This window comes from Pipistrellus kuhlii, unplaced genomic scaffold, assembly GCF_014108245.1.
Source record: "Pipistrellus kuhlii isolate mPipKuh1 unplaced genomic scaffold, mPipKuh1.p scaffold_m20_p_57, whole genome shotgun sequence".
NCBI lineage: Eukaryota > Metazoa > Chordata > Mammalia > Chiroptera > Vespertilionidae > Pipistrellus > Pipistrellus kuhlii.
The window spans coordinates 372,259-388,755 of record NW_023425559.1 but is presented as its reverse complement, the minus strand read 5'-3'; the positions used below and the strand labels follow the sequence as shown (position 1 = coordinate 388,755).

Here is a 16,497-nt window from a genome sequence, read left to right as displayed (position 1 = left end):
ACATCGGCTCAGTCCCCAGACCACCCGGGGTCCTGAGGACTCGGGTCCCCAGTCAGAGCCGCACCAGCCTCTGCTCTGATGCCCTCTCCCTGCACCAGTGGATTCTGGGGCGACGGGTGCATGGCCAGAGGCCGCCCTGTGCTTGTTAGCTCTTAAAGGTACACGCGTGGGGAGGGCACCCCGCTATCCGTGGCCACGGCACCTTCTGTGACCACGGCGCCCTCTCCACCCGGCGCTGCCCTCCCAGGGTGACCCTGACACTAACTGGGGAGAACGGTGGCTTCTTCTCTCGGTGCTGGGCGGGGCGGGCGGCGGGTCTGTCCGGGCAGGGGTCCCGCCATCTCCCGTGGGGGGCTGGCGGGCTGCAGGTCTGTGGGGGGGAGGGCACACCACGCCGCTGGCTCACATGCTCGGCCCGAGCTACCAGCTGGGCGCTGGACGGTCCCCGGCCCCGCAGGCCCCACGCGTGTCCCGCCGCCTGGTCCCTTACGCGCGGGTGCTCCTGGTCACAGCCACACCCGGCTCACGAGGCCGCCCCGAGCCAGGCGGAGCTGGCCTCACAGGGGGCGGGGCTTCCAGGTCTGACCCCCCCCTCCCCCGGCTCCCCCAGGCCTTGCAGGTGCAGCCAGGCCTGGCTCACGAGGCTGCCCCGAGCCAGGCGGTCAGTCCACAGGAGCTGACCTCACAGGGGCCCGGCTTCCAAGTCTGAGCCCCAGGCCCCCGCTCCCCCAGGACTTGCAGGTGCAGCCAGGCCTGGCTCACGAGGCTGCCCCGAGCCAGGAGGTCAGTCCACAGGAGCTGACCTCACAGGGGCCCGGCTTCCAGGTCTGAGCCCCCCCTCCCCCGCTCCCCCAGGACTTGCAGGTGCAGCCGGCCGGGCCAGGCCCTGGGCCCCTGCCTCCTGCCCGCCCACACCGCCCGGCGGCCAGCTCCCGCGCGGGGCTGTTAATGACGGCGAGGCGGGAATGAGTGAGTGCGGGCGGGCGGAGTGCGCTGACGGACAGCGGGCTAATGAAGCGAAAGGAAGCAGCACTTCCCGCATTAACCTTTCGCTGACAGGAGGGGAAGGCGGAGGGGGAGGGGGCAGGCAGGCGGAGGGATGGCAGCGGGCGGTGGCCGAGGCAGCTGCTCGCCGGTGGGGAGTCCGGGCACCGCTGGCTGCTTGGCTGCTCGTGGCGGATCCGGTTCAGAACTCAGCCTCACTGCGTGCGGGGGCTGGTCTGCAGGGTCAGGCTGCGGGTTGGCCTGGAGCGGGTGTGAGTGTGTGTGTGTGTGTGTGTGTGTGTGTGAGTCAGAGCAGGCGGCTGGAGCCCCTCCTTTCGCCCACAGCTGGCCCCCTCCCCCGTACGATGGAGGCCCAGGGAGACGCGGTCAGGGTTCCCTGTGGCTGCTGGAGGGCCCGCCAGGGCGCTGCCCCGGCCTCGCTGCTTCCCTTGCGGGTCCTTTTGTAAACAGTGGCCGCCGTGCCCAGCACAAACGTGTGCCCACAGAAGACAGAGCTCGGGGAGAGCAGAGACGGTGAGAGGTCAGCGAGGGCGGCTGTTCTCCCGCAGGCCGTGGTGTCGCTCCCAGCTCCTGGAGGGCGAGGAAAGGGCACAGCCTCTCTGCTGCCACACTCTGTGCCAGCTCCACCCCCGGGAGGGGCTGTGTCCCCGCTTTCCCACCTCCCCGCCAGCCACAGTCCAGGCAACGACTTCCAGTCAGCAAGGGGCGCTGGCTGCAGGCTGCCTCCGCCCGTCTCCCCTGCTGAGTCTGGGGGAGACTCGGGGCTCAGGACCCCGCTCCCGCCTGCTGCCTCCGAGGATGCCTCCAGACAGAGGGTGTGTGTGTGTATGTGTGTGTGTGTGTGTCAGAGCCGGAACGTTGGTGCCAGGAGGACCTGCGTCCACACTGTGGCTCCTCTGAGTCCTGGGTGCTGCTCCGGGCGAGCGCTGAGCTCCCCGCCTCAGTCTTCTCACCTGTGAAATGGGGCGTTAGCGGCTCCCGGGTCCCAGGACCAGCCCAGGGGGAACGGGGTCAGGCCCATGAGGCCCTTCCAGAGCCTGAGGCGCGTTGGGCTCCTGCAGGGACCGGAGTCAGGCAGGAGGGACCGGAGTCAGGCAGGAGGGACCTGTGTCAGGCAGGAGGGACCTGAGTCAGGCAGGAGGGACCAGAGTCAGGCAGGAGGGACCGGAGTCAGGCAGGAGGGACCGGAGTCAGGCAGGAGGCTGCGGTGAGGGAGCCGTGAGCTCGGCTCCGAGGGGTTCCCAGGGTGAGGAGCATGGCGGCCTCTGCCGTGCCCCAGCATGGGGGGCGGGGGGAGGGGGCGGGCCCTGCCCATGCTTCTGCCTTCTCCAGGTGCCGCCTCGCCCTCGTGCTGCCTCCTGCTCACCACGGGGCTGCCAGGAGCCAGCCCTCGTCCCGAGTCCCTCCTTCCACGCAGGGCACCTCACTGCCTCCAGTTCTCAGCACCCACAGGGGCCAGCCTGGACGCAGGAGCCCTGCCCCCGGCTCCCAGCCAGCCTGCCCGCCGCCCGCCGGCACCGGAGCGGAACCAGAGCTCGCCTCCCCCGGCCTGTGGTCTCCTCGCCACGAGCTGCAGCTGGTTTCTCTCCTTCTCGCCAAACAAGACCGTGTTCCCCAAACCGCCACGTCTGTCCAGGAGGAGGCGCTGTGCCCTGCTGGCCGCTGGGGAGCCAGGTCCCTCGCACCACTGCCCCCACACCAGCCGCTTGTTCCGGGGAAGGAGGGGGGGGAGGGACAAGCCCCGCCATCAGAGGGACCAGAAGCTGCTGTGCCCCTGGCTGGGCTCCAGAAGCCCCTGGGGTGGGGACTGGGTGGAGCTGGGGGACAGGGGACCGTGGGGTCCAGGGGAGGCAGCAGCCAGAGGCCCAGCCCTGAGGGCACCGGGTGCAGACCCGGCCGGGCCGCCGCTGCCAGGGGAGGGGTGCTCGGCTGACACCCTGCTCCCGAGCAGATGCCGTGGCTGAGAGAAATGACCTCAGGCACCTCCCCTCTGCACCCCACGGAGCACTAGGAGTCCCCCCCCTCCTGGGCTCCATCGCCAACCTCCCGCAGCCCCAATGGGCCCCAATCGCCAGCCAGGCTGAGGGCCCCCACCCATGCACCAGGCTTCTAGTATTTTAATATCTCTATCTGCCCTTTCTCTATAATGGAAGTGTCAACCAAGTTCAAGATCAACAATGACAGGTTAAAACACATGTGTGCGATTGGCGCCAGCAAGAGCTTTATATGTATCACACATGTGCGAGTCAACTTAGCCTTTTATAGATAGAGGATAAACTTGCTTAATTAGACCAGCTTTCTGATGCAGCTAAACTTTTCCAGAGAAACATCGACCAGCTGCCTCTTGCACACCCCCTACTGGGGATGTGCCCGCAACCAATGTACATGCCCTTGACCAGAATCGAACCTGGGACCTTTCAGTCCGCAGACTGATGCTCTACCACTGAGCCAAACCGGTTTCGGCAAGTTTCTAAGCTTTCTAAATCTCCGTTTTCTGGTTAATGAAAAAGAAAATTGGATTCCACCGAGTCTCCTATTTCCCTCCACAGGATTTCTGTGAGGATCAATGAGATGAGGCACAGGAAAACGCTTCACAGACATTTGGTTAAAGTGTAAAATGTTTCCACCTGGCTGTAAAGCAGGTGTGTTCCTGGGCTGAAGTAACTGCAAGGAGGCTGGTCGCTAGGGAGAGGAAGCCGGGCGTTGCTACGTGGCATCATTACCCGGACGGTTGGACACTTAGCCTTTTACATGTTTATTTTTATTAACCCTCACCTGAGGGCTTTTTTTTGAGGGTGTTTTTTCCATTGCTTTTTCAGAGAGAGGGGGAGGGAGAGGGGGAGGGAGAGGGGGAGGGAGGGAGAAAGGAAGATTGATTGGTTGTTCCCCACAGGTGCCCCCACTGACGGGGTGGGCAGTGAACCCAAAACCCAGGTACATGCCCTTGACCCAGAACCAGATCCACAGCCCTTTGGTGCACAAGCCAACGCTCTGTCCACCGAGGACCCCACCAGGCCTGACCCATTATTTTAGCAGAGAGTGCCCCAGCCTGACAGAGCAGGTCCCTGCCCTCAAGGGTTCTCAGGTGCTGAGGACCGGGGTCCTGAGGGAGCTGGAGGGGACGAGAGGGAAGAGACCTGCCCCCCCCCCCCCCCCCCCCCCCGCATACCTGGCCCCTCCCCTGCTGCACTCCTGGCCCCTCCCCTGCACACCGGGCCCCGCCCCCTGCCACACACCTGGCCCTTCCCCCTGCTGCACAGCAGGGTCAGCCCTCCAGCTGGGGGAGGGGAGACAGTCATTGGCCAGTCAAGCTGGTCGATGCCATTTTTACTGGGAACTGAGGCTGTGACTCAGGACAAGGCAGGGACGAGGGGTTTGGACCCTCGCTGAGGAAGCGGGGACCCGGCTACTCTGAGCCTTCCTCCTCTCCTCTCAGGGGCCCGTCCTGTCAGAGGGGCCTGGGGGTGCGGGTCTCCCCAACACCATCCCTCTCCTCTCACCCCTCCCGAGGAGCCCCAGCCCCGCCCTCCCCAGCAGGCCCCGCCCGCCTTCTCCATGCCCGCTCGGAGGCCATGGGCCGGTGAGCACAGGCCCAGCCAGGCCACGGGCACAGGACCAGCCAGGCCACGGGCACGGCTGGCACGCGCGGAGGGCCAGCTGGCAGGCCCCCAGCCTGGGCTCCGGGCAGGCACCTGGGCTCCTGGCTTCTCTCTCTCCTCGTGACGTGGGCGGCGCGGGCTCCCCCCGCTGCCTGGGGAGGAAGCCGGTGGGCTGATGCGATGGAGCTGGCGTCTGGTTGCCGTGGTGATGCCGCCAGTGCGGTGCGGCCAGCCCGCGGAAGTGGGTCACACGTCCCCGCCTTCTGCACCGTGAACTTCAGGCCGAGCAGTGAGGGAGGGGCCGCATGGGAGCCCGCCCCAGGCCGTGAGCTCACCCCAGGCCGGGAGCCCCAGGCCGGGAGCCCCAGGCCGGGAGCCCCAGGCTGTGAGCCCGCCCCAGGCCTGGAGCCCCAGGCCAGGAGCCCCAGGCCGGGAGCCCGCCCCAGGCTGGGAGCCCGCCCCAGGCTGGGAGCCCCAGGCTGGGAGCCTGGGAGAACCCGCCCCAGGCTGGGAGCCCGCCCCAGGCCAGGAGCCAGCCCCAGGCCGGGAGCCCGCCCCAGGCTGTGAGCTCACCCCAGGCCGGGAGCCCCAGGCTGTGAGCCCGCCCCAGGCCTGGAGCCCCAGGCCAGGAGCCCCAGGCCGGGAGCCCGCCCCAGGCTGCCTCCTGAGCTGCCCGCCCTGGGCTGCCGGCTGACGGGCTCTGCCCGCTGTGGACCATCTCTGGGGCCAGGTCATCTCTGATCGGCAACCTGGCAGCGAGGCCGGGCCTCTGCCACACGGAGGATGGGAGTCCTTCCGGTACCCCCGGTCCTCTGGTGACTCGGACGCTGGCACACACCATGCACACGCCGAGTCTCCTCTCAGGGCATGCCGAGGGGGCACTGCCAGTAAACACCCACAGGCAGGCAGCGGCGGTGCGAGCCTGGAGCCACGGGACGGCTCGGCTGGCGGTCCCCGAGTCCTGGTGTGCACAGAGCACCAGCAGCCAGGAGCCTGGGAGGAGGGCCAGCCAGCAGCCTCCCCACCCCCTCAGCCCGGGCCTGTGCCGATGAGATGGGATGGGGGGTGAGCCTAGAAGATGGGGTGGCCCAGGGCCGTACCCACGTGACATGTTTGAGGAGGTGCACGTCCCCCTCGGCTGGGCTCCTGGGGGCCGGTGGAGTGGTCTTTGCTGTGCCCGCCCATCCCGCTGGTCCCAGACTGGGTGTCAGTCTGCCAGTGTGAGGAGCCATGGGAAGTCAGACGCCGTCCCCTCTGCTCTGACCGTCCCGCCGCCTCCTGCAGCCCGGCCTCACCAGGAACCCACCGTCACCGGGCGCCCACCACGCACTGAAGTGTGGGAGCAACCACACGTGGGTAAAAACTGCTGTTTGAATTTTAGCCCTGTTACTCGCTTACTTGCCTAAACAATAGGGTAGTTGCCTCACTTCCAGACGGAGACCTGGAGGCTAAGGCGGTTTTCCTGTGCCCGTGGCCCAGGACCACAGGCGACCGATCCCCACGGGCTCAGCAGCTCCAGGAGCAGGAACTGCAGATAACGGTTAGAGGTTGTTTGCTCAGCTCTGCTTCTGCGCTGCTATCGCAGAGAGTTCCGTCCACATTCCAACGTCCAGCAGGATGTGGCTGGGGCGTTCCCAGCACTTAGAATTTAGGATTTAGAGCAGAGGAAATGTCTGTGGTTTAGACCTTTAAAAGGACTGCCTACACCTGCACGGTGCTCTCGCGGCCGTCCTGTCCTGGCCAGTTCAATAAATCCTGCCTGCTTTTTTAAATCAATCAGCAGCCTCCGGTGGTCTTATGCTGACTCCAGGGTTTGACCCCACAGCACCCCCAGCACTGCCCCTGCAGCGCCCAGGTGTCCCCAGGGCCAGCCTGTGAGCGGCGAAGCACCAGCTCGCTCCCGGTTTAACCAGCACCGAGAGTGGCCCTCGGACACCACGTCCTGGGCCTGCCCTCCCGGAGCCACTGTCTGCAGGGCTCCCAGCGGGAGGGCGGCTGGACTCCCCACAGACACCTGGGGGGGCGAAGGGGGGCCTGGGCTGCTCCTCCGAGGGCCTCCTGCACCCATCTATCCAGAGGTGGCCTGTGGCCTGCCCTGGGCTCCCGCCCCTCCGGCCCTCTGCCAGGCGGGGACGGCCCTGCGACTCATGGCTCCGCTGGGGGCTCAGCCGAGCTCAGCAGGTTTTCCACTGCCCAGGCCGCCCCGCTGCAGCCTCCTCCCGAGGTAACTCAATTAGCTCGCTGTTTTCCAAACAGGAAGGTGACTCAGCACTTCGGCTGGGTCCCAATCTGTCCCCGGTCCCCAGGAGTCTGCCAGCAGGGCCTGGGGAAGGCGGGTCTGGGGAAGAGCAGGTGGGCGGGATTCCAGAAGCTCTGGCCCCAGCTGGGCCCTCGGGTGGCTGCCCTGGCCGGCCTGGGCTCCGGGGTCAGGATGCTCTAGGGATCCACCCAGAATGACTCGGCCCAGGAGCTGCTGGGAGCTGCAAACCACGGTCACCATGGTGACACTATTGATCCTGCATCGGCCTGACACGCCCCGGGGCTTTGCCTGACTGTTTGGGGTGTCAGGTGCCTTCCCTCTGTCCTTGCTGGGGGTCACCAGAGGGCAGCCAGTGTGGGAGGAGCCAGGAGGGGGCCCCTCCCCTCTCCCCATCTCTCCATCGGCCCTTCCCCTCTCCACCCCTGCCTCCCCAGCCAGGCCTGTGCTGGGCGGGAGTGGGGGAGGGTGAGGACCTGAGGAAGGGGTACCTGGAGGCCAGGTGAGGGCCTGAGGGGAGCTGGGCCCACCCCTCCGGCCCCCACGCCAGCTCCCGGCCACACCCGCCTCCCGCTTCTCCTGCCTGGAGGCTGGAGAGGTGTCCCGGGCACCGTGGCCAGGCCACCTTGAAGAGGAGGGTCTTTGCCCACTTCCCCAGGGCCCGCCCAGTGGCCTGCTGCCCTGACGGCCAAGCAGGAACATTCTAGAACCCTGAGGCCTTCGCTGCGCTCTCTGGGTACCCAACAGTTTTTTTTTTTTTATCTGAACAGCCCTCAGGGTGCCCGTCTCTGGGCAAAAGGAGCCTTCATGGAAAGGGTAACCCAGCAGCACTTTGGGGGCAGCCCCAGCGTGCCCCAGACCCCAAGGCAGCGGCTCCCCTTGGGGACAATATTGTTTCATTTATTTTTATTTTAAAAAATAATATTTTGATGTCAGAGAGGAAGGGAGAGAGAGAGAAACATCAACGATGAGAATCATGGATCAGCTGCCTCCTGCTCTCCTCACACTGGGAATCAAGCCTGCAACCCAGGACTGGGAATTGAACTCAGAACCTCCTGGTTCCTAAGTCGACACTCAACCCATGGGCCGGACGAGGATAATTTTATAGTCGTAGGGATTGCGTGACCCCAAGGGGCCTCCGTCCCACTCGCCTGAGGGATTTGCCCGGAGGCAGGTGCTGGGATCTGGCCAGGCCCAGGGCAAGTGGGGGGGTCCCAGTGCTGGCTGCCCAGAGGCTTGTGGGGCCAGGGCAGGTGGTGGTGGGGGGGGGGGTCCTAGTGCTGGCTGCCCAGAGGCTGGGCGGGGCCAGGGCAGGTGGTGGTGGTGGTGGGGGGGGGTCCCAGTGCTGGCTGCCCAGAGGCTGGGCGGGGCCAGGGCAGGTGGTGGTGGTGGGGGGGGGGTCCCAGTGCTGGCTGCCCAGAGGCTGGGCGGGGCCAGGGCAGGTGGTGGTGGTGGTGGGGGGTCCCAGTGCTGGCTGCCCAGAGGCTTGTGGGGCCAGGGCAGGTGGTGGTGGTGGTGGTGGGGTCCCAGTGCTGGCTGCCCAGAGGCTGGGCGGGGCCAGGGCAGGTGGTGGTGGTGGTGGGGGGTCCCAGTGCTGGCTGCCCAGAGGCTTGTGGGGCCAGGGCAGGTGGTGGTGGTGGGGGGTCCCAGTGCTGGCTGCCCAGAGGCTGGGCGGGGCCAGGGCGGGCTGCTTGCGAGGTGGAGTGACTTCATCAGGGGTCCCCTGGGCGCTCGGTGCGCCGGACGGCGAGGCCTGGGGACCGCCGTGTGTCACAGGCGGACGTCAGCTCGCCGAGCCCGCGGAGCAGCGAGGCCGGCCCGCTCGCAGGGAGGCAGTTGTGACTATTGTCCTGCAGACGCCGGTGGCGGCTAATGGAACAACGTTGCCATAACTCACCCTGATTTGTTTGGAGACCAACCCGATGCCGATGCCGCTCGCTCCGGCGGGATCTGCTCCGCGTCTGTGTCCGCCGGCCGCCCCGTCCTTCACCTCGCGTCTGGCTGCTCTGAGTAATTCTCACTCAGAATTACTCTGGCCGGGCCTGGGCCTGCCGCCTGGCTCCCAGGAGCCCCCGCGCTCGGGGCCCAGGGAGCAGCCGCTGGCTTCCTCCCCATCGGGGTGGGGGGTGGGGTGTCTGGAGTGAAGGCAAAGAGGGCGTGTGGCAGCCGCACCCCCAAGCGCTCAGGGGCCTGGGGCCCCCTCCTTTCTGTGCGGGCCCAGAGCACCCACTGTGTTTAATGTGATTCTTGGAGAGGGCGGGAGAGGAACAGGGAAGGAGGGGGAGGGAGGGGGAGGGAAGGAAAGGGAGGGGGCGAGGGCGGGGGCGGGGGCGGGAGAAACATGGATAAGAAGGGACGTGGCCGTCAGCTGCCTCCTGCATGCCCCACGCGGGGTGAGCCCACCACCGAACACGTGCCCTCACCGTGGATAGAACTGCGACCTCCTGGTTCCTGTGTCAGTGCTCAGCCGCTGAGCACACGGGCCTCGTTTTGAGAAACTCGCCTCTTCATGTTGAGAGGCAGAATATGTAGGATAAGCCGAGATCCACCCAGAATCCCAGCTGGACGCCCGGGAACCCCGAGGCCCCAATACTTCCCTGTCTCCCGAGTGAGAGCCGTGTGCAGCCCCTGCCCGCTCCCAGGGCTCGGCTCAGCGGGCACCGGGACCCGGTCCATTGGAGGGGGGAGCGGTGGGCGTGTTGAAGGTCTGTTCCCAGCATGGGCCGGTTCCCCGCTAGGCCTCCCCGGGACCAGCTCCTCCGTTTGCCCTGGAGGCTCACAGAGCACCCACTGTGTGCGGGCCCGGGGCGCCCACTGTGTGCGGGCCCGGGGCGTCCACTCTGTGCGGGCCCGGGGCGTCCACTGTGTGCGGGCCCGGGGCGCCCACTGTGTGCGGGCCCGGGGCGCCCACTGTGTGCGGGCCCGGGGCGCCCACTGTGTGCGGGCCCGGGGCGCCCACTGTGTGCGGGCCCGGGGTGCCCACTGTGTGCGGGCCCGGGGCGCCCACTGTGTGCGGGCCCGGGGCGCCCACTCTGTGGGCTCAGAGCCCGGCTGGGGCGCAGGAGGGCTCCTCCCGGGAGCGGCCTTCTGCAGGGGCAGGACAGACGGCGCTGCCGGGTGGGAGACGCCGCGTGGACACTGGGCGAACACGCCAGCAGCGGACAGCCAGCCCGACCGTGAGGCTTCTGCCCGGTATGTGGGCAGAGGCACCCGTGGGCGCACGTGTGTCGTTTTAAGGTGTGAGCAGCAGAGTGGGCGGCAGGGTTGGGTGGGAGGAGGAGGAGGCCTGAGCGAATGGGAACCACAGATGGTTTAGTAGGAACCGGACGGGGAGGGGCTCTGAAACTGGGTGTTCTCTGAGTGCAAACCGCCATGTTGTCAACAGCGGGACCGGTCAGGGAGCAGCCCAGGCGGACAGAGGGCACTGGCAGGTGCCCGGGAGCAGAGTGGGTCTGCAGGGACCAGCGTGGAGGGCGGACAGCCTCCCGGGAGGAAGGACGGGGGGCTCTCAGGCTGCCGTTCGCCGTTCCCGAAGCCGCACACGTCCATGCCAGGCCGCAGCTGAGCGGCAGAAGCTGTAATTGCATGTCTCCCCACCCCCGGGGCTGGGCGCCATGGCCGGCCTCCAGGGGAGGTGCGGAGAGGGCCTTCCAGGAACAGCCGGCTCCATCAGCGGCAACATCGGCAACATGGCTCCCGCCACCCCTCAGCCCTTCGCCGGATCAGTGCGGAAAGTAGTTCTGTTCTGGCCGCCAGCTGCTGGTTTGGGCGGGGCTCCCTCTCGCCTGGCTGGAGAGGGGGAGAGGAGGTGCTGGGGGGCACACTGACAGACCTGCATCCTGGGGGGCACATGACAGACCGCCACTCAGCAGGCCCTCCATCGGCAAACCTCGGCCCACTCACTGGCCGTGCGGACCTGTGCGGGCCAACGGCCTCTGGGCCACCCTCACAGTGGGCGGCTGGCAGGGCTCAGGGCAGGGCCCAGGCAGGAGGCGCTGAGGGCGCACAGGCTCTCCACCCGGGCTGGGACCCCCGGAGCCTGGTGACCCCGCCCCCAGATTGGGGGTGCCCCAGCATCGCCACGTGTCTCTGAGCCCCTCCTGCAGGCTGGGGCAGGGAGGGAGCTGAGGCCCAGGTGGGGTGAGCTGCAGAGACACACAGGACGTCACATGTGACTGCCCTCCCTCCCACAATGCCGCGGTGTGGGCAGGCAGGGCCCGGGCGGCAGCCGTGGCCCCGAGCGGGCGGGCGCGTGGCCGCTCCCGCTGTGCAGGGCGGGCTCACCCACAGGCGTGGCCTCTGCAGCCTGCCCACCGGCCGCTGCTCAGGCTTAACATCAGCCGGTGTGCGTGTGTGGCATGTGTGTTCACGGGTATACACGTGTGCTTGTGTGTTGATTGGGGGGGCGGCAGGATGGAGGGCACCTGGCCAAGGGGAGCCCCCTGCCTGCCAGCCCCCCACCAGTGGGCAGAAGCGGACGCCAGCCCTCGGCCTCCCTGGCCACGCCGCTTCCCCGGCTGCCCCTCGGCGGCAGCATCGGGCGGAGGACGAGCCAGACCCTCACTGGGCTCCCGTTCCAGCACCTTCCGCCGCCCGCCGTGCGGTGAATCAGCGGCCGGTGACTCACCCGCTGGAGCCCGCGTGTGTGCGGGGCCGCGGGCGGGAGGGCGGCGGGGCCAGGGCCCCCGGTTGGTGCTGGCCGGGCCCGCTGCGGGGACCGCGTGTGTGACATCCGTGAACAGGGGGAGCCGGCACCGGGACCCCCGAAGCTGCCTCGGACGGGCCCTCCCCTGAGAGTCGGAGTCTCGGAGCCTCCAGCAGGGCTCAGAGCCGAGCTCCTCCAATGCCTCTCCCAACCGCGCTCGTCCTTGGGGGAGACGGGGCCTCCTCGGGCGAAGGGGGTGACAGCCAGTCTCGGCCGTGCGCAGCCCCACAGGCAAGCCCGCCGTCTGCAGAAACCGCTGCTCCGGCGACAGCAGCCGGACCCCGAGGCCTGGCCACGGGACCAGAGTGGCTCCGCCCATCCCCACGTCGGCCCGCCACCCGTGGACGTGGACCCTCTTTCTCGGAGGGAGCGCAGCCCCTGAGAGTCCCCGTCTGAGGGCAGGAGCCTGTGCCCCTGTGAGCGGGAGTCAGAGGGACGGGGGAGGGTGCGGGGGGCGGGTGCCCACCTCCCGCTGCACCGCGTGGCCTGGCGTCTGGCGTGGCCGGGGGTGAGCACAGCCGGCCCGTGTGCCGCTGTCGGCGATGAGCCCGGGGCCTTCCCTCCCCCAGAAGGAGCCGGGCCCGTGCCAGGTGCCCCCGACTCCGGCCCAGAGGGACCGTCCAGCACACAGCAGCCTCCTCCCGCCACTCGGACAGGCTGGGCCTCCCCCCGTTCCACACGGCGTGGGGACGTGCCAGGACTGGAGGGGACCCGTCCGGGCCGCCTGGGACACCTCGAGGCCCGGCCGCTCCAGAGCTGAGAGCCACGCGCTGCGGCCGCGCCCCCCGCCCCCCCCACCCACCCCGGGCACCAGGAAGGGGTGAGAGTTCGATTCTGGGCCAAACTTTTAATAAAGAAAATTCACCCCAGGGGTCCCACCATCAGCCGCATGCCCGTTCCTGGCGTCGGGGGGCTCCGAGGTGGGCCGGCTGCTCTGTCTGCTGTGGGGGACCGTTCTTCCTATGAGCTTAACGCCCTCCCAACAGCCCCGCCGAGAGGGGAATCCCCCCCCCCCAACAGGCCCTGGCATGTGGGGGCGGGCGGTGGCCTCGGGGCCGTGGACCGGACCCGGGCTTGTGCGGGACCCGCCCCAGCTCCCAGAGGGAGGGACTCGGGCCATTTCCTCCGAGGCCGTCTGAGCAGGAAGTGGGAGGCACCTGACCGCTCCGTGTCATCCGGCTGGTCCCACGCTGGTGCAGCCTCACCACTGAGCCCCACGGCCGGGCAGCCTGCTCCTGGGGGCTCCCTGCCCAGAGATGGGGGGTGGGGGGTGGGTGCGGGTGTGGGTGAGGGGGGAGCCTTGGTTCCCATTTGCCCTCGGGCAGGGGAGGCTCCAGGTTTTGGGGGGGCAGGTGGTCAGAGACCCAAAGGGAACGTGTGCACTGTCGCTCAGGGCAGGGGGACCCTCCCCATCGCCCTCAAACACCACCAGGAGCCGCGCGTCTCCACTACATTTATTGTTCCTCAGGGAACGAGAGCACAAGTCCCCCTCTGTCCTCCGAGGAGGGTTCCCGCGGCGCCCGCACCCTCCGCCGGCACCCTCTCCCGGCCCGGGTCAGGGGTCAGGGGTCAGGGGTCAGGGGTCGGGCCGGACGAGCCGCCCTCGCTTCCTGGCGCGAACTTGGCTCTCTCTCTACAGGGCGAACACAGGGTTATTTTCTTTAGGAACCGCCCGCGGACGGGCCAGACTACGCATCGCACGAGACACCCACTGCAAACCACCACAGGCACCACCTCAAGGACGAGACACACGGCACAACACACTACGGCGGGCGCGGCGGCACCGGCACACACGCCCGGCCCGGCCGCCGCCGTGGGCACGCGCCTGGGCACGGGCCTGGGCACGGCCCCGGGGCCTCGCAGGGGATCTGAGACACGACACGCGGCCGGAGCGGCGCCGGGAGGGGACCCGCTGGGGGAGCCGGTGCCGAGCCTCCGGGCGCCGAGCCGGGCACTCGGAGCCGCCCGCCGGCACCGCCCCCGCCTGAGGACCGTCCACGCGATGGGGCGGCGGCCGTCCTGGCGGGGGCCGGCCGGACACGCCGTCCTCCTCTGGCACGTCATTTGACCGAAAAGGGGGGCTGGAGCGGGAACGGGCGGGGGGAGCCCTGGGCTGCAGTTCCAGCTGCAAAGTTGGGGTGTGGGGCGTCTCTCCCCCAATCCGTGGCCCTCCTGCCCGAGCCGGGGGGACGCGGAGGCCGTGCCCGGTGCCACGCGGGCGGGCGGGCGGGTGGGCGGGGGTCCCGCCTCCGGTGGTCCGTGTCGCCAGCGTCACTGGCGGCCGCGGGGCAGGAGGCCGCGCGGGCGGGCGGCCACGGCAGCCACGGCGGCGGCCACGGCAGCCACGGCGGCGGCCACGGCCTACAGCTCGTCGGAGCGGATGACGTGGAAGAGCGTGACGTTGTACAGCACCTGGTGGCCGTTGTTCCAGGCGTAGAGCGCGCGGTCGCGGGGGTTGTAGTCCAGCATGGAGATGTGCGAGTACTTGTTCTGGAAGGGGATGTCGATGTACTCGTAGGTGGAGGCGTTGGTCTGGTAGGCGTAGTGCACCTTGGTGCCGCCCGAGTAGCCGTTGGTGACGTAGAGCGTGCCGCAGATGATGAAGGCCTCGCCCGCGCTGCGCTTGGGGTAGCTGGTGTTCCAGGAGCGCAGCACCTGCAGCGACACCGGGTCCAGCCGGCTCAGCACGATGTTGCCGGCGTTCTGGTTGGTGGCGTACACGGCCCAGAGCCCGCTCTCGTCCGCCATGAGGTCGATGTCGGAGTGGCCGCCCCAGGCGTAGTGGTACATGTTGTTGTAGCCGGCGTAGTCCAGGCTGCGCTGCTTGAGCACGCTGGCCGAGCGCAGGTCGAAGCGGATGACGATGTGGCTCTGGAACTTGTTGAAGTAGATGGAGCCGTTGTACACCACCTGGCCAGTGCCTGACCAGGGGTGCGGCAGCCGGTGCGACGTGAAGTTGTCCGAGGTCATGAAGTCCTGCAGTGAGCGGTACTCGCGTACAAAGCGGTTGTTGTGGTAGCCGTCCATGTACCACACCTGCGGGCGGGGCGGCGTGAGCAGCCGGGGCCTCCCCCCGCCCCCCAGGACCCGGAGGAGGGCGGGGACGGAGCGTGCCACGCCCCCTCCCACATCGCAGGGCACATATTTTTTTTTTGGTTAATCCTCACTTGATGGTTTCCCGTGGATTTTTAGAGTGGAAACACAGGGGGGAGCCCTGGCTGGTTGGGCTCAGTGGACAGAGCCTCAGCCTGTGGACCAAAGGGTCCTGGGTTCGAATCCGGTCAAGGGCATGGACCTTGGCTACAGGCCCCTCCTTGGCCCGGACCCTAGTTGGGGCGCGTGCAGGAGGCGACCAATCGATGTGTTTCTCTCACATCGATGTTTCTCTCTGTCCTTCCCTCTCTCTCCTACTCTCCCTAAAAGTCAATGGGACAATGTCCTCGGGTGAGAATGAGAAAAAGAAAGGAAGGGGAAGAGAGAGAGACGGATGAGAGGTGCCTCCTGCACGTGGCCCGACCAGGGCCAGGACCCAGCCTGCAACGAGGTGCACACCTCTGACTGGAACCCTTCCGTCCACCGGCAGACACTATCCACTGAGCGAAACCAGCTAGAGGCTCAGGCACATTTCAGAAGAGGACAGAGCTATCTTCCCCCAGACAGAAGCGTCCGGCTTGGGGACCGGCCAGGGAGGGGGTGCGGAAGCGACAGCCTGGGGCACCAAGTCTCCTGTGGGTGGCAAGGCTCCCCCAGCCCTCCTGGGTGCCCCGGGTTGTGGGTCTGCGGGCCACCTGCCTTCCACCGCTTTCTCCCAGCCAGAGGCGCACAGTAGGCGCTCCCACTTATTTGGGGAAGAAGGAACTCCATCCGTGGTGATAGCCCGGGCCCGAGAGCCAGCCTTGGGAAGGGCGTGGCCGCCTGGCCCTGGACGGCGAGGGCACTCACCCTGTTGTCGCCCTCGGGGGCCAGGGGGTCGGTCATCCAGGACCCGAACCTGGAGCCGGACGTCTTGATGGTCACGGGGTCGCTGATGCCTGTCAGCTTGCCGCAGGCTGCAAGACAGAGCACGGTCAGGCCTGGTGCCAGCCCCCATGGGTGCAGGGCCCCCTCACTCCCGGCCGCCTGGCCCCCGTGGGTGCAGGGCCCCCTCGCTCCCGGCCGCCTGGCCCCCGTGGGTGCAGTGTCCCCTCGCTCCCGGCCGCCTGGCCCCCGTGGGTGCAGGGCCCCTCGCTCCCGGCCGCCTGGCCCCCGTGGGTGCAGGGCCCCCCGCTCCCGGCCCCCGTGGGGTGCAGCGTCCCCCCGCTCCCCGGCCGCCTGGCCCCCGTGGGTGCAGGGCCCCCTCGCTCCCGGCCGCCTGGCCCCCGTGGGTGCAGTGTCCCCTCGCTCCCGGCCGCCTGGCCCCCGTGGGTGCAGTGTCCCCTCGCTCCCGGCCGCCTGGGCCCCCGTGGGTGCAGTGTCCCCCTCGCTCCCGGCCGCCTGGCCCCCGTGGGTGCAGTGTCCCTCGCTCCCGGCCGCCTGGCCCCCGTGGGTGCAGGGCCCCCCGCTCCCGGCCCCCGTGGGTGCAGCGTCCCCCCGCTCCCGGCCGCCTGGCCCCCGTGGGTGCAGGGCCCCCTCGCTCCCGGCCGCCTGGCCCCCATGGGTGCAGGGCCCCCTCACTCCCGGCCGCCTGGCCCCCGTGGGTGCAGGGCCCCCTCGCTCCCGGCCGCCTGGCCCCCGTGGGTGCAGGCCCCCCTCGCTCCCGGCCGCCCGGCCCCCGTGGGTGCAGGGCCCCCTCGCTCCCGGCCGCCTGGCCCCCGTGGGTGCAGGGCCCCCCGCTCCCGGCCCCCGTGGGTGCAGCGTCCCCCCCCGCTCCCGGCCGCCCTGGCCCCGTGGGTGCAGGGCCCCCTCGCTCCTGGCCGCCTGGCCCCCGTGGGTGCAGTGTCCCCTCGCTCCCG

At 68.7% G+C, this 16,497-nt stretch overlaps 1 protein-coding gene across 4 annotated transcripts in view; it reads right to left on the bottom strand.

Annotated features, from left to right (window-relative positions):
* Nucleotides 1–5,359: 5,359 nt before the first annotated feature.
* Nucleotides 5,360–16,497, bottom strand: part of OLFM1 (olfactomedin 1) — a 32,673-nt gene continuing 21,535 nt past the window's right edge. For 3 of the 4 annotated variants that reach the window (XM_045573838.1, XM_045573837.1, XM_036416900.2), the window contains 2 exons: nt 15,509–15,615; nt 13,237–14,602 (listed from right to left, as the gene is read on the bottom strand). In XM_045573838.1, the coding sequence (XP_045429794.1) occupies nt 13,928–14,602; nt 15,509–15,615 (782 nt within the window). In that variant the 3' untranslated portion in view covers nt 13,237–13,927. Of the gene's footprint in view, nt 5,374–5,541; nt 5,549–13,236; nt 14,603–15,508; nt 15,616–16,497 lie in introns of those variants that run through there. The other variant, XM_036416898.2, reaches the window with a different exon arrangement.